This window comes from Melospiza melodia, chromosome 2 (assembly GCF_035770615.1).
Source record: "Melospiza melodia melodia isolate bMelMel2 chromosome 2, bMelMel2.pri, whole genome shotgun sequence".
In the NCBI taxonomy this organism is placed as follows: Eukaryota; Metazoa; Chordata; class Aves; order Passeriformes; family Passerellidae; genus Melospiza; species Melospiza melodia.
In genome coordinates this window covers 89,359,014-89,380,359 of record NC_086195.1, presented here as the reverse complement: position 1 = coordinate 89,380,359, position 21,346 = coordinate 89,359,014, and the positions used below count along the sequence as shown (strand labels likewise).

The 21,346-nt window shown below is 42.3% G+C and overlaps 1 protein-coding gene across 1 annotated transcript in view; it reads right to left on the bottom strand.

Moving 5' to 3' along the window:
• The window catches only part of KPNA3 (karyopherin subunit alpha 3), a 47,726-nt gene extending 27,408 nt beyond the window's left edge, over window positions 1–20,318 (bottom strand). Inside the window, exons 1-2 of the mRNA XM_063149277.1 lie at window positions 20,191–20,318; window positions 304–348 (exon numbers count right to left, since the gene is read on the bottom strand). Of these exons, the coding sequence (XP_063005347.1) occupies window positions 304–348; window positions 20,191–20,268 (123 nt within the window). The 5' untranslated portion in view covers window positions 20,269–20,318. The remainder of the gene's footprint in view (window positions 1–303; window positions 349–20,190) is intronic.
• Window positions 20,319–21,346: the final 1,028 nt, after the last annotated feature.

Genomic DNA, 21,346 nt, shown 5'->3' with positions numbered 1-21,346 from the left:
TTTCCCATTCAGAGATTTTAAACATTTGAACAGCTGAGAGGTCCACTAAAAGAACTGGTACAGAAACTGAATATGGATTATTTCCAAGTGATACACTGGAGTAAAGCAGCACTGTTCTGTTGTACTGAGCTTCACAAACTGGAGAAGAAAAATAAATTAGAATCCACAGTTAGTATTTACCAAATTTACACCTTTTCTGTATAAGTTTGGGGCTATAAAGCAAAGCTTATGGAAAAATATTTATTTAAGACACCAGAGAACTTTTAGCAAAGCAACATAGTTGATAAAGAAAAGCAGACTCACCTTCCGCAATTCAATTGTAACTTCATTTCTGTGTCTTCTCATAGTCTGTTAAAAAAAAAAAAAGTATGTCAAGAAAGTCATATCCAGTTTGGAATCAGCTGTTTCTAGGTTAAAAAATGCAGTTATTCATCAAAAGACATGGAAAACTGTGCATAATTTATAACTCAATCTTTTCTAGGAGGATGCACATGGTTTTTGTGATGTTTTGCTTCGCTTGGGTTTTTTTTTGTTTGATTTGTTCTCTTTTTTTTTTTTATCATACACCTTACAGATAGCTTTTACCTCAAGAAGTATCCCAAAGGTACAAAATATCAACTTCCCCATGGAGTTTTCACTAGAATGATTCTCCAGGTGTTTTCACTGAAATGACTCTCCAGGTGTTTACATGTGCAGACCATAAGCACTAGTAAATCCAGGTTCTCATATTCTCATATCAGACAATCTCATATTCCCATATAATCACATTCACAATCTAAACACATAACCTATACCAGTTCTCTGGCCAAAATCAATCATGACTGAGCTCTATGCAACAAGACCCATCAGGCTTGCAGAAAAAGGGAACAAAGTAGTACAGTGGTACTGAGTCTCCTTAGGATCTGCAGCTGAAACACTGCAAAGGAAAACCAGCCCACAAGCATCTCAACTCCTTAAAGATACTGCACACTCCGAACACATTCCTGACAATGCTGCTGCACCTCTCAGATAAGAGAGGCCAGAAAACTGAACACGTATTTTAGCCTACTGAAGGCAATCTCCTTAGGTTCATTCAACTATCAGTGGAAAAGACATGTACCATCAGAATGCAATTCAAAGGAGAACAGGACTGGATGACTGCTGGCAGTCCAGCAAGATCACCCACACTAACTAAAATTAGCCTTTTAAAATACTTCCTATGTCCTATCCTTGCTACTGACCTTCACTGCCACAATCATGCTCCTTTTGAGTTAGGGCAAATAACTTCCTGAGCAAAAAAAGTTACCAGTGAAGACCAGCAATAAACAGTAAACGCCAGCACTCCCCATCAGCCACCTAAGAAAACACCAAACATGCTAAAGATGAAACACAGATAGAAGAAATGAGCGGATTTCACACCATGAATATATGCAGGACAGCACTACAATAGCTTCACTGCTCTCAGCCAGTTTGCACAGCAGTGCCGTGGGCAGGGGTGCTGCTCACTAGACCAGGTTGCTCAGAGCCCCATCCAGCCTGCCTTGATCACTGCCAGGGATGGGGCAACTTCTCTGGACAACCTGTGCCTCACCACCCTCTCAGTAAAGAATCTTCCTGACATCTCATCTAAATCTACCCTCTTTCAATTTAAAAACACTGTCCTTTGTCCTCTTGCTACCTGCCCATATAAACACCCTCTCTCCCTCCTTTTTGTAAAGTACTGGAAGGCTGCAATGAGGTCTCCCTGAAGCTGTCTCGTCTCCATTATAAAATTCATGAAATTCTCCATTAAATTCATTACCTTGGGTTCACTTGAGAGTAAGAAAGGCTTGTCTTCCTGCCTACTACTTGATTAACCAGCTCACTCATGTAAACATGGACAAAATGCTCCTTTTACATCTACAGGGTTGAACTCCACTACTTTAAGCAAAATAAGTCCTCATCACTGTCAGAGGACGCCAGCACTACAGCATCCACCAGAACTGCATGTTATTTCCCCCTCTCATCATTTTGGTAAACCATTTGATACTTGTGACCATCTGAGCCTGCTGCAACAGCTCAGTATGACAGGGACTGGATAGCTGGGGAATGGGAGGGCACTGTGTAGGTTCATTTGTCTGAACAAAGAACCCAAGAAGTCATCGTATGCAACCAGCAAGACCAGTCATTCAAATTTCTTGTTTTATTAGAACTTTATATTTGAATAATCTTAATAACTGTGTCAAATTTAAGAACACCACACAGCCTGAAGTTTTTCAACACTTCTTCCCCGTGACAGCTGCCTCCCAGTACTAAAGGGGGATACAAGAGAGCTGGAAAGGGACTTTTTACCAGAGCATGGAGTGACAGGACGAGGGGGAATGGCTTTCAACTGAAAGAGGGCAGGTTTAGACTAGACATTAGGAGAAATTCTTTACTGTGAGGTGGGTAAGGCAGTGGCACAGGCTTCCCAGAAAAGTTGTGAATGTTCCAACCCTGGAATTGTTCAAGACCAAGAGGGATGAGGCTTTGAACAAGTTGGTCTTGTGGAAAGTATTCTTGCCCATGGCAGGAGGATTGGAACTGGATCTCCAAGGCTCCTTTCCACTCACGTCATTCCATGATTCTGTAACTCTGCATTTCAATAAAAAATGTAACAAAACAATGCTGTAAAGTCTCCTTTTCTTGATCATTCTGTGTTCCAAACACCAAAACTCTTTACTGAACTTTTCACTAGCAACACCACCCCACCTTCCCCTAAAATCTCACCTTTTATTCCTACTCATCTTAAATTTTGAGTTTGAGGTGTAACCTACCATAATCACTCAACTCAAATGTCCACTAGAATTTTCCTCTCCAAACTCCAATATTGCACATGCCAAATTTGAAGTCTCAGTGATTTAACTGATGCAAGGCATAATTTACTTTTAGATTTGCTCCCTACCTATAATTTACTCGTTTATCTATGCAAGAATACTCTAGAACACTTATACTGAACAGAGAAAGAGAGAGACTAAATCTGATAACATTTATCACCTACCACTCTTCGGGAAGCAGGGCAGATTTAAGGAACACTATATGCTGTGCTCAGCAGTTCAGCAGTTTGATATTTCTGGTTTAGAAAAAACCCAAATACAGGGCAGTCCCAGGCAAGACATAACTACTCATTTCATCAATTTACTCTAAAACCTTCTCTAACAATATTTTGACTAAAGACAGTTACTCAAGAGTCAGCCATAAAGTCTCCATTGGGAAGACTCCAAGCTTCTTTCTAAGGGCAAATCACTCACTCAGATTTTCCATTAGGGTTTTATCTTTGTTTCATGCTTCCATTACTTCATCCTGTCTGATCCTACCCTATTACAAATCTGTCTCAATATTTTTTTACTCTTTCTTCTTTTTTATCAAGTTGATCTTCAAAATATTTCACTACTGCATTACACACAGTTTTCACATTCCATGCACAAAAATCTCCCATCTTTTCCTCATTTAGAGAGCTACCACTCTTTAGAAAGATTCATAAAAAAAACTATCACCTCTGAAGACATTTTTGTTGTCCAGTACCACAGATTTTTTGAGCTCTAATATTCTTTAGGCAATCTCCATATTACCTGGGTTTTATCCTTTTAGGTGTTCTTTTGTATTTCATTTTAAACCTACTATGAGTGTTTTCTCTTTAAAGCAGCTCTGGTACTTTTCACCTTCCTCCTTTTAAAGGCAGTACAGGTTGATAACTGGGATACCAGTTGGAACCAATGACTGGTACTAAACAGTTTAGTGCCCCCCACTAAACTAAGGGCTCCCAGTCTTAGTGCTCCCAGGGCTCTCCTGATGGCACAGCATCTTTAAAAAAGTCCATTTGTCAGGGTCATCAAGATCACCAAGAATCAATGGTACTACACTGGGGCTAGAGGCTTCCTACAAGCACATGGGACTGAAGCTACCAAAGAGCCTGTGGTGCATTCTGGCAGTCAAACTTGGTTGCCATGGCTGGATCGCGATCAGTGCTCCTTGCTTGAGGTCTGCTGACACCACTTCTAACCCAACACTTTGTGTCCCTGACACATGACATGACCACTGCATATCAATGTGTTTAATCCCACAGATTCCAGTACTTGCCAATTGTGGCAATCACAGACATGAAAAACACATGAATGCACTTCACATTGGCTTGATTACCTAATTCTGTTCATGCTTCTTACCGGGGATTTCTCCAGACTGTTGCCCAGCTTGATTTTCTCCTCTTTACCATTGGTGCTGATACACTAGTGACAGACTGCTCTAAGGTAAGACTCTGAATGTCCACAATCTAGTCATCCTTGCCTTAAAAGACCTAAAATATATTTCAGCTTCATCCAACTACAAGAAATGCAGGTACACATATAGCACCATATTCTGCATACTCCTGCAGGACTTTTGGAGGTTTTACTTTAAAACTTTCAGACCAAAAGGCACAATTTCCAATCTTATCTGGTAGGGTGAGGTGAGGAGAGTGGGACAGGATAGGACAGGAAGATTGACAAAGCCCAGATTTTACTCCCCAAAAAACAGACCTAAACGATTCAGATAGTTTTTTGTCCTGATTTGCCATTTCTTGAAAGTATTTAAAGCTTGTGTTTCAGATGAACCATTTTAGAAATACAGCAGGTCATCAGCACCTTCCTACAGCCTCAGAAGAGACACATATTATAATGCAATAGCATATATAAGAAGCAGTCTTAAGTACCACTGCTAGTCTCCCTTCTAGGAATCATTACCACTGTAAGCAGAATAACATGCTTTTACACAACCTGCAAGACCCAGCATGTAGGGGACTGAGAGGTATTTACAAGGGATTGATACCCTAGTGGAAAGGCTAAACATTTGATATAAAACATGTCAGATAAGACAGAGAGAAGAGATGAAATTAGTCTGCAACCTAACCCAGGATTCATTCCCAGGTTCCAGGCTGGGAGGACATCTGCTGAAGTTTATAGATACCCCACCAGTTGAAGCCTAGCAAGAGGTTACCAATGGATCTAAATTAGGGTTTGACATCCACAGCTTCTGACTGTGATCACATCTCAACATAATGTGCTCAAACAAGTAACTTCATGGAACACTGAAACAGCACATCTCAACACTAACCCCCAAGCTAAGGCTGAACTGTTTCACTGGATAAAAAAACAAGTCTCCAAATCTCAGACAGGGAAAATATGGCACAGGCAAAATCGTACAAATCACAAAATGATGACAGCTGCAGCATCTGAACCATGAGGACACCCTAAACACAAGGCATTAATGCACCATGCACTACGTGCAAACAGTAGAAACGAGTAACTGCCAGTCAGCAGTAAGAAACAAGAACACAGCACTTATCAAGCTGTGCTACAGCATCACATCCCAATTGTTATACATGACTCAAGGCAGACTTAAGTTCATAAGGCTTTTGTAACAAGAAATTTCTTCTCCCCAATTCACCATATGTAAGGAACAATTATTTACCAGTATGTTTGACAGGCTGACATGACCACAGTAATGCACCAAGTACTCTAAGTCTCGTTTCAAGTCAAAGTAGACGCCGAGCAGTATTTCTAATTTCAAATTCCTCAGCATTTTGTTATTTTATAAAATAAAGCATAAAAACCCCAAAAGATCTGCTAGATGTTGTTGGATAAATCAGTGTTTCACTTCTACTCGGAATGTTCTTACAAAGTCAGACACAGTTACCTATGAAGAATCACTCCTTACCACCTTCCACTTGAAGGAAAAATAATTCCTAGTTCCCTCAAATCTGAAATTAATTTCATATGCCAAAGAAGAAAATCATTGCACACATTAGCTTTGCTGTGTTAAGGGCTGCAAGGGAACTTTGTTTCACTGTGATATAAAACACAGAAACGCTAAGCTGACAAAAGATGAGAGATTTAAGAGACACTAGACCTTGAGGGAAAAAAAAGAGGAAAAGAATGCCACGGTCCTTGTAAAACTGCCTTTGACACACTCAATGGGCAGAAGGAACACAGAATACAGCTGTACTCATCAGATCAATGTTTCAGATCTCTCAACAAGGGTGGCATCTCTCTCAACAAGATGACAAGAAACTCAAAAGTTCAGTTTCAGCCACCTGAGGCGAAGAGAAATGTCTTCCTTACTTTTCAGTTGATACTTGTTTTATGACAGAACACAAAACTGCATTCAACTCTCGATATCAAAAATCAATGGCCTCTGAAATTGTGATTTATCAGCATAAGCTGTACCACCAGCAATTCAAAGAATTATTTTTCAAATATTTGGAAGCCTTTTACCAAACCATACACACTGCACAAGTACCATTTGTGAAACTGCATATGAGAGAGCACAGGATGTACGTGCTCATCACATGTTAAAGAGCCAATACCACTCCTGTCACACTGCCACTTGGTGCCTTACCATGAGCCATGCAGACCTTTCTGGAAAAAAAGGACTACTTTCAAGTGTTGAATAACATTGAGATTCTATGGAGGTAAGTCCAACAAGCTTTTCGAGCCTTTTCGAACATAAAAACTATTTAACTGCAAAACAGTTATGCAGTTATAATAAAAATACATTAAACTACTTGAAAAGGCAACCCATATAGCCTCTGTAGACTAAAAAAGAAAATAAATTTCAAGGAACCCCAAAACCAATCACCTGTACTTGTACATGAGAACAAGATAACATTTTTCCAACTCCTGTGTAGCAAATACATAAAGTGGTGTACTGGGGCAGGGGAGGAAATGGGACAAAAACCCAAACCTTACTATAGTTATACAAGGTTGCAGGGGAAAAAAAATCAAGCTAATCCAAAAGGATAAAAATCACACCTCAGACAAAGCAGACAGAGCAGACAAAGCATCCATTTATGACACAATGTTTTAAAACAATGTTACTACTTTAAGCAGCTAAATCTCATCCACAATTAAACACGAAAACTAGTCTTAGGGTTTCGGTTAATTTTAAGTTTCTACTTCATATCTAAAAATCAATCTTAAATGACTATAAACATTTTGAAGTCCCTTAAGTACATCACTTCTGGAGTCACAGAATTCTGGACACTTGGTAAGATTACTTCATCCCCAGTTACAGCAGAAATCAGCAAACCAAAACTATTTAAATAAGTGGGTGATACAAAATGAAATGTAATGACCTGACCTCCTGACTAGCTGTACACTGGGATATAGAATCCTTAAACGAAATTAAAAATTAACTTTCATGTACCGAGTGCTTAATAATGTAGATTTTCTGCACAGAAAAAGATAATCAAATGCTGCAACAGTAAGTGGTATGAATTCTAATAATTTTAACTACTTTTAGCTACACCAATTGTGTCAGAAGGAAGATTAAAGCATAACCAGCATCTACAACTAAAAATCTATCTACCATTGTAACAACAGCATAGGGAGCTCAGTTGGTGCTCATCCTGAGCATCCACCTCATTAAGTGGGAATTAAGTGGGATACCTCAACAGGGTCAACTTTTAATCAACACATTTAGACCACTTCCATTACAACTTCAGCAAGCACGTCCACAAGCCATCAGAAATTAAGAGGGAGGAAGCAGATGTTTTTACCCAGGCAGCACGTCAATACTGCCAGCTAGCTGCCTACCCCCACTCTCCTGTGGGCCAGCCTCCAGGCTAGCCCATGGCAGAGGGAAAGCCAGCACCCTCTTGACAAGACTCATGCCTTAAGTTTCAGCTTTCATATTTTTCATGTTCTGTACTGCAGTAGTACATAACTCTGAACTTCATATGAAGTGTTAGCAAGTTCTCTTCACAGTTTAGTTAGACAAAACAATCCTTATCCAGCCTGAGAAGCAAGGACACCGTTGTAGCTTCAGGCCCAAAAAGTGTAAACAACAGAGAACTGAGGAGAGCAGTCTGGGAGGATGGGACTGCATAACCTGAAGCTGTAACTGGACAATTAACCCCAATATGTAAATGGACCAAAACTTATAAAAGTGTGAAAATTTGTGGCTCGGTGTCCACCTTGGGTGGAGCCACAGCCAGGCTCTAGCACTGCCCAAGGTTGATCCTTTGAGGGCCTTTTAATAAATTCCTACTTTATTCCTTTAACACTGTCTAGCCTCTGTTTTGGGCAGCCTCGCAAGGCATCAAGATGAACACCACACCTCAGTGTCAGCTTTGGCTATCCTCTGGACACACAAGTTATGTTTCCGGGAACTTTATTAAGATGTGCATTTAATTCTTTTGAAAATTCAGCTATTAAATTGAGACAACAAATTCATTGACCAATTCCAATTTCTCTCAATCTACAAACATCATTAAATTCTTTATTTCTGCTTTTGTCTCTCAACATTACAGAAACAGGTCTCAGAAAATCAGAAGTTACATGCTTAGAGGAAAGAGCTACCCTGAACACATAGCTGTGTTAGTAAAGCAGCTTGATAAAACATACAGTGAGCCCAACCAGCTTAGCATTTGCAAGTCAGTTCTAGACTACTTCCACCTCCCTAACTGAAAGACAAATCTGGCCCAGTTCCAACAGCTGGACTGGATGTAACTAATGCCTTCCCTCTTGCATGTGAGCACATCCCTGAGTACAATTTTTATATTTCACAACATAGGTGTGTGTGCAAGACAATAAAAGGTGATGTTTGTATAGATGAAGTAAACACCCATCTTCCCCAGAAATTGCTTTATTGGCCTTTTTTCCCTATTCCTTCCCTGACACCTCTTCAAAAGTACAAAATACTGCAATGCACGTGAAAATGCAAAAGCCTCAGGAGCCAGGCTGATTTGGGGCAGGAAAATAGCCCATCAAAATGCTTGTTTGCATACAATGGATGAGATGATCAAGACTGACAGCTGCCTATCTTTGGTTAACATCAGAAGCTAAATATTCTCAATTTGCACAGACATAATTTGTAAATTCGTACATGCGAAGTTGAGGCTTAAACTGATGATATTCTACTTGTTCTGAGAACAGCTGGCTTCAGATAAAAACAAAGACTAAGAACACTTACAGGAGGTGACACTGCTGTTCTACCTGTTCACACCTTCAAAGTGTATATATATCCCTTACTGCAAGAATTGCAAGTATCTCACAATACAGGAGAGAAGAATTCTGGGATAGCATCATGACAATCTGAATGCAACTACTTAATCACAATTGGAGGAATTAAAAACAATGATGTTCTGTACACCAATCCCATCTCGTTCTTTTGGACACACAAAAAGATTTGACACTCACGCCAAGTAAACCAAATGTTTAGTCCAAATTAACCCTTCTAGCTAGGTTTATTCCCTAACTCACCAGCATCATGGATTATTACCCATCTTTTCTCCCCTAACCAGTGTATGTTCCAGGCAGACTTCCTCCCCAAGCCTAATTTTGAAACTTACCTAATTACCAAGTGCTCCTATATAAAGTTCCAAATTGTCCTTCTAAGAAAAAAAAAAAAAAAAAAAAAAAAAAAAAAGGGAATTTTTCCCAGTTGTATAGACTACAGAGTTAGAACAACTTCACTTCTGGCTTTGTTATCATAGCTCCACATTAAATTATGCTGACCCAGTTAAAAATGCAGGCAGGGGGCATGGATTCCACAGTACAAAGCAGCCAAACAAACTTAAAATGTGTCTGTACCTTGATCTGATACTCCAAGACAGTTTTATTTCGTTTGATTACTATTTGACCTAAAAGGTATTTGCTCTTCTTTTAGGTAAACATTCTATTATTTTGCAGAAGGTATTAAAAACTTAATTGAGATTCCCTGTGTGCTGCAGGACCATAATATTTTAAATCTTCCTTTTGGCTTGTAGCATTTAACACAGTACTAGGTACATAAAGAGCAGAGTGCAGTGTTTATGCTACTTGTCTTATCTTACTTATCTTATGCCATGATTTGTCTGGGACCTATATTCCTCAGGGTTAATAAAGGCCACTAAAAGCAAACTAGTTCTTTTGCAGCTGGAGATGCCACACTTTTTTTTAAAATCCCCAATTTGGGGCCCCTGAAATTAAGCCCAGCTGCCTTCTGTTAACTAGTCTGTGGCAAGATAATTCAGGTATCTGAACACGGCTAGCCTCAGCAAACTGGATGAATGAGAGATCTACCATAGCTCTTTTACTTAGTGGAGGGTAATGCCTCACTGAAGGCAGATTCTCATGCCAATACTGAAAGCCACAAACCTCCAATTATTATTGCTCATGATGCTGACCCACCTGAAAGCCCTGTGGAAGCAGACAGAGCTGCCCATCCACATTGTCTGCTTCTACTGCTCCAAAAGATCTTAGCAGAAAAGCAATTGCTATGTTTATTTATTACCAGCTCTTTCGTAAGGATATTTTTCAAGGTCCTGATATCCTCTCTGCAACTGTTCAACCTCCACACTGAGCTACTACCAGCAAAGAAGCGAGAAGTGAGCACTCCTGTTTTCATTCCCATAAACCAATTATCCACTTAACAAGTACAAACTATCAAACAACCCTCAGGAGACTGGACTAGAAACAAGTTGGCTGCATTCAACACAAATTGCACCAATACTGGAATACGGTGAACATGTTATCTCCTGGTTTGATAAAGAATAAAAGAGCTGGAATTCTCTATTCAACATCACAACTCAAGGAAGGAATACAAAATCTAGTCCATTTCCAGTTACTACTGTTGTGTGAATCAAGGACATTATATCCTGTCAAAAGTTTTACAGGACTTCCATTCAGATGTAAATCTTAACACTGTTAATCACACTTTTACCAAAGACCAGAACGCACCCATTTGGGCTCTACCTGAAGGCAAAATCAAGTTTCCAGGTAATTCAACAGCATCCCCAGATAAAGTCACCAATGTGCAACAGCTGGTCTGCACAAACCAACAGATAGGCAGCAAGGATGACCAACTAATTCCAAGTACTACTTTTGACTGGTGGTCCTAAGTGAGCAAGGAACCTCTCCACAGAATGTCACAAAAAGTAGTGGCAATGCTGTCACTTGCCATCTCCATTTTGACACAAGGTCTACCTAGAAAAACTTAACTGCAGTGTTTGGTCATTTATGCTGCAGCCAAAAGAAACTGATGGACACCTGTTTTTCTTCTCCTCTCATCTCTTTTGGACAGAGAAGGGCATACTGAATTTCACAAAGATGCCAGCTCTGCCTTATTTGAATACTGTACACACCAAATAAACACCAAGAAGAGTGGAAACCAAGATAGTCCAATTATAAGTGATTCCTATTCATATTTCTTTTAAAAGTTAAAAGATTAAGGCTTCTTGACACATTAAATAGGTACAAGCAAATACAAGGATTTGAGATTCAGTACTTTTATGTTACAGGAATCTGCTTTTGCCAGTACACAAGCTTCTAAAAAGGCAATTAGTTATTTCACTAAATTGCATGAGCAGGATAGTAAAAGCTTTAGAGTTTCTTGGAAAGAGAAGCTTAACCCCACCTTGAGGGAGAGCAAATTAAATGCCTACACCACTCCTTGGTCTTGCCTAAGACATGACACCTCTTCTATCCTCTCCTAAGTTTCTAAGCAAGCATCCCTCCCATCCCTTTCGAGCAGGGAAAGCAGCAGACCTGTCTAGTCAGGCAGAAAAACCTGACTGCATCCACAAAAGACAAGGAAGCCCTTTCCCATTCCACAGTCCAGAAGACTAGAAGAGTCTGAAGAAGAGTCTAGAAGACCAACTCAGGTACACTTTCAATTTTTACTAACAGATGTTACCAGAAATCAAACCTACCACCTAATGCCATATTTCATAGACAAAATACCATATTCACTGGTGTACAGGACATCAAAGCAGCAAAGGCAAATTAGGATCTTTCATGGTAACCAGGTGCAAACAACTGACTAAAATTATGATCTTCAGATCAACATAAAGATTTAAATACTTTCAAATGGAAAAACTTATATTGTAGATTGTAGAAATTGCAGATAACCACTTTTAAGAAATTCATTACAAAATTAAGTGTTTGGTCAGAAAGGCTTCACAGATTTCTGGGGCAAACACTAGAAGACCAGAGATTCTTAAGCGTGCCAAATATTTATACTAGTTTCCCTTAGCAAGAAGAAAAATAAAGAAAACATACAAGGCTAAATACAGCCAGATACCTTCTTGTGCAATCTGTGTTTGAATAAAGACACTCCCTTTTCAAATACGTAAACAGTCTTCAACTGTAATACCAAAGTACCTGGGACGATCATTCTATGAATCCATTATAGATTTATAAACACTTCCCTGTGAACTGGGGAAAAAAATTTTGTTATTCCATCTATAAAATGAGAAAATAATTGCAATTTGCATACATTCACAGGGTGCCATGAAAAAAAACCAATAAATCAAGTCCCTAGAGAGCTAGGCTATATTCAACCACAGCAGACGTTTTTGGTATACTATTACATGGCCCAAATGAAATCAGATTTTCTTTGCTGTTTTTTTGAAAGATATAATCAAAAGGCAAAAAAAAAGATTAAACATGTGCTAGCTGCCTAATTAAATCTATGAAGAGATCATTCTGCTCAAATGCAAGAGAAAACAACAAACCCAGCTGACAACGGAGGAAGAAGATGGAGCATTAGGAACTAGAAAATACACTCTAGCAACATCTCACAGTCTTACGAACCTTGTCAGCTGCCCTTTTGATTTAATCATTTCAGTATCCTAAATTCTAGATGCTTCTACCTCACTTTTTAATGTGACAGAAACAGGGAATCCGTGTGCTTACATTACTTGAACATTTTGGGTATCATACTGCTCTCCTTGAGGATTCCTTCAGTTTCTTAAAATTCCAGTTTACACATCCTTCCACTAAAAGAAAAGATGCTGTCACATTGATTGCACATGTCAGCGCTCCTTTAATGCCTCTTCTTGTCTGGAAGGCTGCTCCTCAGTGCTGTTTGATCAGTGCTACGAACACTACAGATTCTTCTTGCACACCTGGCAAACAGTGGTTAACAGGATCCTGATGAATTGCAGCAGGGTTCTCATTTCAGGACCCTCTCCTGATGTGGAAAGCCTCCTGTATCTGGCTGAAAGTCAGATTTTTAGTGCAGAGAAATCACTACCACTGACTTTGTACCTAACATTACATGTGCATGAGAAGTGAGAGGCCCTGATGCTAAAAATCTGCATGCAAAGAGTATCTGCTGGTGAGTGGTGACTTCAGTTACCTAAGAAGGACACAACAACTCTCTGCAGAATTTCATCAACCTTCTGACTTACACTGTAGCTGACTAAGAAAAGGCAAGGACTGGCACTCCAGGAGCTGCAAACCTGAAATCTGACATGGTACCTGGTCAGGAATCCCCTACTGCACCTCTGAAAGCCTGGGCACATACCACACTAGCACCCTAGGTGACTGACCACCTTCTCCTCACACAGATGAGCTCCGTGTTCCACACCAGCAAGTCTGCACTGGGGCTGGAACACTCAATAAAACACTTCTCCATCAAGGCTTACAAGACTTGAAAGGAAGCTGTTTTCCCAAGCAGATTTTGAGAATCACTTACTCTATCACCACCTCCAAAGTCCACCTGTTACTGAATCTGACAATAACAAAGGTTAAAAATGCTCAAGAAGAGGTCCTCAGCTGATGAGACGTGACAGAGGATGAGGGAAATGAGTAATTCAGTAACAGGTGTTTGAATGAAGAAGATACAAATTTGTCTCCTGTTCTGCAGAAACTAGTACATTATATATTCCTACTTTGTACTTGCTGTACTTTTTAAATACACACAAAATCAAGTTCAAAGCTGACTGCAACATTTGCTTAGCCTGAGAAGGGAGACAAGTGTCAGGTGAGCCAAGGAGCCTCCCCAGCAGATTTAATGGTGTTAATCAGATTGTGAAGGGATAACAATCCAACAGTTAAACACCACTAGACAAGATATACCTTCTCCCTTTCACACTGACCTCTTTGAGCCACCACTGGTCTTCTCCAGATGTGAAGGGCTGGCTCAGGAAGCTAAGGGAGCAGAAAATTAAAGAAACATGAAGAGCTTTGCAACTCATTCACTCCAAGGCACAGACAGTTCTTCTGATGCAGGAATAACTTTTTGGAAGATACCAGTGCTTTTGACTACCTACATCAAATTCTGTGAAATGGAATACAAAGCTCAGTTTCTGCTACTATATTAGTAAGCAGGAACATCAATTCAGTAGCAGTTTCCTACAGCAGGTATTTTGGAAACAACTGACAGACTCTATTACTGGAAAAGATACAGGTTTTGGATTTCTTTTTCAAATCAGGTCAGTTGATAATTTGTCTTTACTACTTGATGACCAACCCGTTATCTACTAGTTCATTGCCTCCTCTAGCCTGTTATAAATGAGATGCCTCATTCCACTTCTAATCCCACAACAAATACAAATCTGCTCAGTTACTTGTAGCTGCTCTATCTTCCTAATTGCTGTCTTTTCACATAACGCCGTTTTAAAGGACAAAACATCCTGCTTGGATATGTGCTGGAACAGTACAATCACAAAGACCTCAAAGAACTTACGTAAAAAATAGTTAAAGAGCCCTTGAAAACTAGTCTGACTGTTACTCTGCTACCAGCTGTAACCAGACTTCAATATTCTACAAATTAAAAATCAATCCTTTCATAAAAGAAGCTCTGGAGATACCAGTGGCACTGCTATAGTGTTAGAAATACACAAGAATGAAGAAAAACAAATTCTGTAATTACAGGAAGATTACCAGAGGCTGGGTGTATCACAACAGCAAACAGCAATAATTGGGCCTCAATACAGCAAGCACAGATCCCAATCAGCTTATGAAGATTATGTTCATCACAAGACACCATCTCCAAATAGCATTCTCCACAGGTATTTTGGAAATAAACAACAATTTCCTAATGTATGTGTGTATTTAAATCTTTTAAAATGCAATGGATTCAACTGATTTTGAACCTCATAGAAAACATTACACAGTACATCTAAATGGACTTATCAGGTGTTTGCTTTCTGCCAAGAGTCACGAACATTTCACAGTGTTGAACTATTTACTTGCAGACTAAAGCTTGGAAAATTCTGCAGCAATAGCAACCAAAGAGGCTTCCCACATCTGTACCTTACTTCCTACCCATGTAATTCTTTCCAAGGTACAAACATGTACACTTTTGCTCTCCCAGGAGTATATATATTGGGTTTAAAGGGTAATAAAGAAGCAGCTGGAGTTAAAAAACTCTGCATGAGAGTACTGGATCCTGTATTACATCTAGTTCCCAACAGGAAGTTACCTGACACCTGTTTTCACTTTACCTACTGAGACTCAACAAGCCAGTGAACCTTACAGCAGGCCCACAGTACCTTAAACCCACCTCAGCCAGCTGTTAAATCCCTACTCCCTTCTGGTGTCCTTCCCTGTGTCCAAATGAAATGCAGAGAGCTGACCAATCCGTACTGTGAAATTTTGAAAGAAACTGCATTGGTACAAAGTAGCTGGGAGTAAGAGGACTTCTACAACTGCTACAACACTTGCTTGTGTCATGAAGCCTTGGAGGGGAATACGGGGAGCCCGCGAAAACTCTCCTTAGTGCACAGAACAGCACTGAGAAGCGAGCTGGCAGCAGCATGTGCACTATTCCTAGCACTGTGCAGGTACGGAGCCTCCACTGCAAAAAGCCTTTGACACCTGACAGGAGCAGGGCTTTAAGCCAGGCTGTACCTTTCCCTGATGCCCAGAGACTGCACTGATTTGGCCTCCCCAGAACAACATTCCTGGGCTCACAAAAAATTGATGGCAGCATGATAGAAAAATGGGGCTGAATTCAAGCATCCTCAAAAACTAGATCCTCACTGTTAGCAATGCGGGAACAGTAAATACACTGAATCTGCCAGAGCTGATGATGGAGATCTGGGCTAAGGCCACTTGCTTCCTCTGCTTCATTTGGGGTGAGAATGCTGAAGGTACCGAATAAAAATGTATCCTTCAAAGTTCCTGATCCCAAAGGTGATACAGACTTAAAGATCACACAACTGCCTGTAACTGGGAAAAATACATCAGTGACTAGCACTTCAGAAACTAAGAATCAAATAGAGCAGGAGCAGGTGAAAGATGACACAGTGGCTACATTTCCTTTTGGTAAATGGCCCTCAGCAAATCTCAGAAGGATAACCCTACAGCCTAACCAACAGAAGATCTAGGACTTGTCTTCTTACGACTAGAGGTATGACGAGTACACAAAAAGGAAATTTTAATCCCAGTCATTGAAGTGTTTTAACATAAAGTTATTCAGTTTATAAGACAATAACTCCCTTCTAGGTTTTGGGTTTCTTTCACTCCTTGGCTTTCTTTTAAATGAGAGCATTTAGAGTTTTCAATTTAGTATGCACTTTGCTAATTTCATGACCACACAATCTCATTATATCACACAGAAAAAACACCAGCAAATCATGCAGACAGCCCTACAAATTATAACACCTCTGCTCACCAAGACTGTTTCTCAGTTTTAGTCAGGGATGCTGACTAATCCTGACAGAAAGAAATGGGCTGATTGTTTGATCCACCACCTTAAACATCAGAACTGTGAGTCAACAAATGGGTGCCTGCTGCTGTAATAAAGAATAAGCAACAGTTCTAATGCAAAACATTGAAGGAGTAAATAATGCTAGGAAGGATGTTACTAAGCAAAGAATGAAGCAAAGAATGAAGAACTGCAAAAATCAGAAGGTTCAAATTAGGTTTTCTAAAAGCTAGGCTAGCTTAGATATCAATATAAACAAATAAACACAGTTACAATGAGTGTCACAAATTAAGTGATTGCAACTGTTTAATTTTGTCCTGTGAAGCCTCAACTGTACTGGAATAATTAGTGCTGGATATTTAGGGAAAAAAACATCACGGAGACTTAAGACTCATGTCCATAATCAACACAGGAAAGTCTTCTCATTTTATGTGTAACAATTCAAAAACCTCTTTCACATCTCAGGAGAACACAGAATTCAGTGAGGAGAGAACTGGCAGCTGCAGCCATGAGAGTCTTGGCTCCTCACTGATCAGCTCTGCGTGCTGAGGTGAACTTTGTCTGCTGCTAATCACAGGCCAGTACCTATAAAAATAGAAAAATCTCACTAATTAAAGAAAGAACAGAAACTCCTACTAAGTGAAGAACACTTAAATTGTGGCATTTGATACTGCTATTATCCTTTCTGAGGGCTAAATATTTTTTTTTAATATTAATACCTCAAAATCAAAATTCCAGTGCAGTATCAGCAACTTTACCTCCCTAAACAAGGAAGACAACAAAAAGGTATGGAACTTCCACCCAAACTTGAAACTAGAAGAAGGAGAATGAACCTGTACAGGTCAAAGATTCAGAACCTTTGATTTCTGCTCAACACATCTGTTCCTCTGCTCTTAGAAATTCACAATGAGAAGCTGCATGGGGTGCAGAGCAAAATCCAAAAGTACTTATTTATCTTTTGTTTCCCTTAAAGTTGCATTAAGAAAAAGCAAAGACAATTATATGTCCCAGCAAACCCAGCAATAAAATATGAGTTAAGTACAAATTAAAGGAGTAAGTATTTTGGTCTGCCAGAAGAGTCTGTACCCAGAGGGGATCAATAGTAACTCTCAAGTATTTAATAGCAGTCAAAGGAAGATTATTAAAGAATGTGTTCAAGCCTGCTGTGTTCAAAGGCAATGACTGCTTCCAGGCAGAAGGTGACTCAAGTGCCACTGTTTTCAAACTGATGCTGAGACTGTACAGCTTTGAATATTTTAAGTTATCCAGAGGATATAATCTAGAGATCAGACCATGATTTATTATGCCATCATTCCAAATACTTCATTTCTCTTTGGTGGAGTTTGACAAAATGAGGCGGTGTCAATCAATGCCAATGAAAGCACTGATGCCTCCTGATTTCAAAAGCTGAGCACAGAAAATTGGAGGCAGGTTCTCTATGTCAAACCCTTTACTGCAGTACAGGGAGCAAACCAAGTGTATTTAATGGCTGACAGTTGGGAATTAGGTTTATTTGATTTAGAAAACAAACACTTTGTGAAGAGCCAATAACTTTCACTACACAGAGACAATCTGTGCAATCAGCAGGTCAGTCTGTGTACCAGCTCCTCAAGACAGGCACAGTAACTAATGGCAATTATATAGCTCTGCTGTGCTCATTCATTCTCCACTCTAAACTTAATCAACATTGTTTTACTTTTAGAGGCTTAAGTTAGATAAAGTTTACTCCAGAAGGGTATTTCTGACATGAACTTTTAAATACCCGGATCAGAAAAGAGTCAAAAAGGAGGGTTAGTAGAAAATCTAAGATATTTAATACAAATTAAGCTGTTTGGAAAGACACTGAAACATTTCCAATCTTTAGAAGTCCTTTAAATGAACCTATATTTCATTTTAGCATCTCTCCATGGGTATATGACTTTAAAATACCTCTGCATTTTATCTATTTGTTAGTGCAAAAGAAATATGTTACCTAGATTTGAACCCTTTTCAAAAGCAGATACGACAGCTTTAACTGCATTACTGGAGCTCTGCACCACTCCTCGGCTCAGCCACAGAAAGGGAATCACTCAGCACACTGGAAGCCAACCCTAGGGATATACTTCTCCAAAAGAGCAAATACACTACTCCAAAATAATTGCTCCCCTTCAGGGGGAAATGAGAGCTAAGCCACCTTAGCTGGTCTGGCAGAAGGCAGTCCATCCCCTCCTTCCTCCCCACGGAGGCAGACATTCAATTCCCCCAGTCTTGGGCATGCTATAATATAAGCAAGCGTGGATGACAGATCAGTTCACACCAGGCACGAACATACCTAACCTTTCCCTGTTTAGAGCTCTGATGGATTCAGGCCAGTGACTGAGAAAGCAGCAACAAAGCCGGTAACCAATACGGAGAGATGAGACAAGGACAAAATGAATGAGGAGCAGCAGGGAGAGCCTCACTGGATGAGAAGGGGAAAAAGAAATGCACCACGCCCCCTCCTCACCCTGAGAAGCAACTGCTAAACAGAAGGATGGGCAATTTTTAGTTACTTTCTAACATTTACTAATGTTAGCCATAAGTGTTGAAGTTATCATACTCTTTACAAGCAAGATTTTCTGTAAGAAAGATTCACTGTTGCAGACTTAAATAAAAATTAAAGATTACTTTACACTGTGAATGTCATCTTAAAGACACTGCTGCTGCTAAGCCTGACCTGCAAAAAATTGGCTCCACGCAAACAATAGCAGCAGAAGTGTGAATTCTCCTAAAATACAAAATGTGCTTTCAGAAGACTAAAATTCCAGTCTACCGATTACAAAAGTTAAGTGATAAAATCGACAGAAGCATGGAAAACACCCTCAGGTGAAGTCAAAGTAATCTGACACATATTTAGGTTTTCACTCTAGCGAATCCTAAGCCGATTTCAATCCTAGCCTGATTTCAGAGCTCCCTCCCCCTTCCTTTCCTATTACAGAAACTTAAACATGAGATTTGGGATTTCCTCTTTCAATTGCGAGTAGAGCTGAAGATGTGTCCGAAAATGACACGCTGATTCGAAGACCTCTGGAACATCTCTAGGGAATAAGCTCCCAATAACCCTGAAGCTCTCAATTTCGGGGGAGTAAACTATTACCCCATCAGCCTTACCGAGCACCGCACTCCTTCCCCATTTAGACGCAGACGCCCAGCAAGCCATTACTGATGTGCCTACCAGCATTTGAAAATAAAATATAAAAATTGAAAAGAGGGGTTGATACACGGTAGCACAAGGAACAAAACGGGCCAGCACAGCACGCCGTAACCAGGCTCACCGGAGCGAGGGAGCGGTCCCCGGCACCAGCACAGGCCCCCGAGAGCGGCAGCGGCACGGCGGGCCGAGGGCAGGGCAGCCCCGAGCCCCGGCGGAAGGGCCGCCACCGCCTCGGGGGGCGGCACAAAGGCGGCCGGCACCATTGTCCGAGGCCCCATCCGAGCCCCGGGCACGGGGAAGGCGGCGAGACGGGGAGGCCGCCGGGCCGGGAGCGGGGAGCGCCGCGGGAGGAGAAGGTGCCGCATCCCGCCGGCCCTGCCCGGGCCCCGGCGAGCCGGGCGGAGGGGCCCGCGGGCGGCCCGGCCGCGCCAACCCTTCCCCCGCCGCCGCCTCCGCCCCCCGCCGGCCGCGCCCGCCCGCATGACGGCGAAGAAAAAACCCCCCTCAGGCGTTCCCCCGCCGCCTCCTCCCGCCGCGAGCGCGGCCCAGCCCGGCCCGGCCCGGCCCCTCCTCTGGCGGCCGCCGGCGGAGGCCGGGCCCGGCCGGGGCCCCGCCGGCCCCACACGCACCTCCGCGTCGCGGCCCTTGTTCTTGAAGCTCTTGATGCGGTGGCTCTCCAGGCCGGTGGCGGCGGCGTTCTCGGCCATGGCGGCTCCCGGCGGCTCCTGCGAGGCGGCTCCGGCGGCTCCCGGCGGCGGCTCGCGCGAGGGGCGGAGGGAAGCGGGACGCGCTCCGTGACGAGCGCGCGGGGGGGAAACGGGCGGGGAGGGGGAAGGGGGGGCCGCTGCCGCGCGCGCGCGCCGTTGCTGAGTGACTGGGAGAAGGGTGGGGGGGCGGGGAGCGGGCGGCGCGAGCGCACGTGACGCGGAGGGCGGGCGAACGCCGCCCAATCGCGGCGCGGTCTCGCGGCTCTGGTCCCGCCCCCTCGCCACCCCGGTCCCGCCCCCGTCTCGCGGGGCATTCTGGGGAGTGTAGTGCGGGCGGGCGGCGGCTCCGCACGTGGAGCGGCGGCCCGGCCGCGCGGGGCTGGCTCGACGCCGGGCGCTCCGGGCGAACCGAGGGCCTGACGGTGCTGGGCAGGCAGAACCGCAGAACATGTCCGGTTGGAACGGACTACAGTGGGACATCTGGTCCGATCCCCCTGCTCAAACAGCACATGGCACAGGATTGTGTCCAAATGGTTCTCGATATCTCCAGTAAAGGAGACTCCACAGTCTCCTCTCCGGGCAAACTGTTCCAGTGTGTGGTCACTCACACTGTAAAGAAGTTTTTCCTCATGTTCAGGTGGAGCTTCCTTTGCATCAGTTTTTGCCCATTGCCTCTTTTCCAATTGCTTGGCACCACCAAGCAGAGCCTGGCTCCATCCTTCCCCAGCCTTTCCTCACAAGATAGATGCTCCAGTCCCTTCATCATCTTTGTTGCCTTCCACTGGACCTGCTCCAGGAGCTCCCTGTCCCCAGTGTGCCAAGGAGTCCAGAACTGGACACAGCACCCCAAATGTGGCCTCAGCAGGGCTGAGTAGATGGGCAGGATCACCTCCTTGGCCTGCTGGCAATGCTCTTCCTAATGCATCCCAGGATTCCACTTGTTAGCTGTGGGGTTTTCCCCCCAAATGCACTCTGGGGTGACCCCACTGGCAGGGCTCATGCACAAAGTGGCCTCAAGCAGCTCTTCCAGCCAGGGCTGTTTCGTGGATCTTCTCTGCACCTCACTCTGCTCCCCATG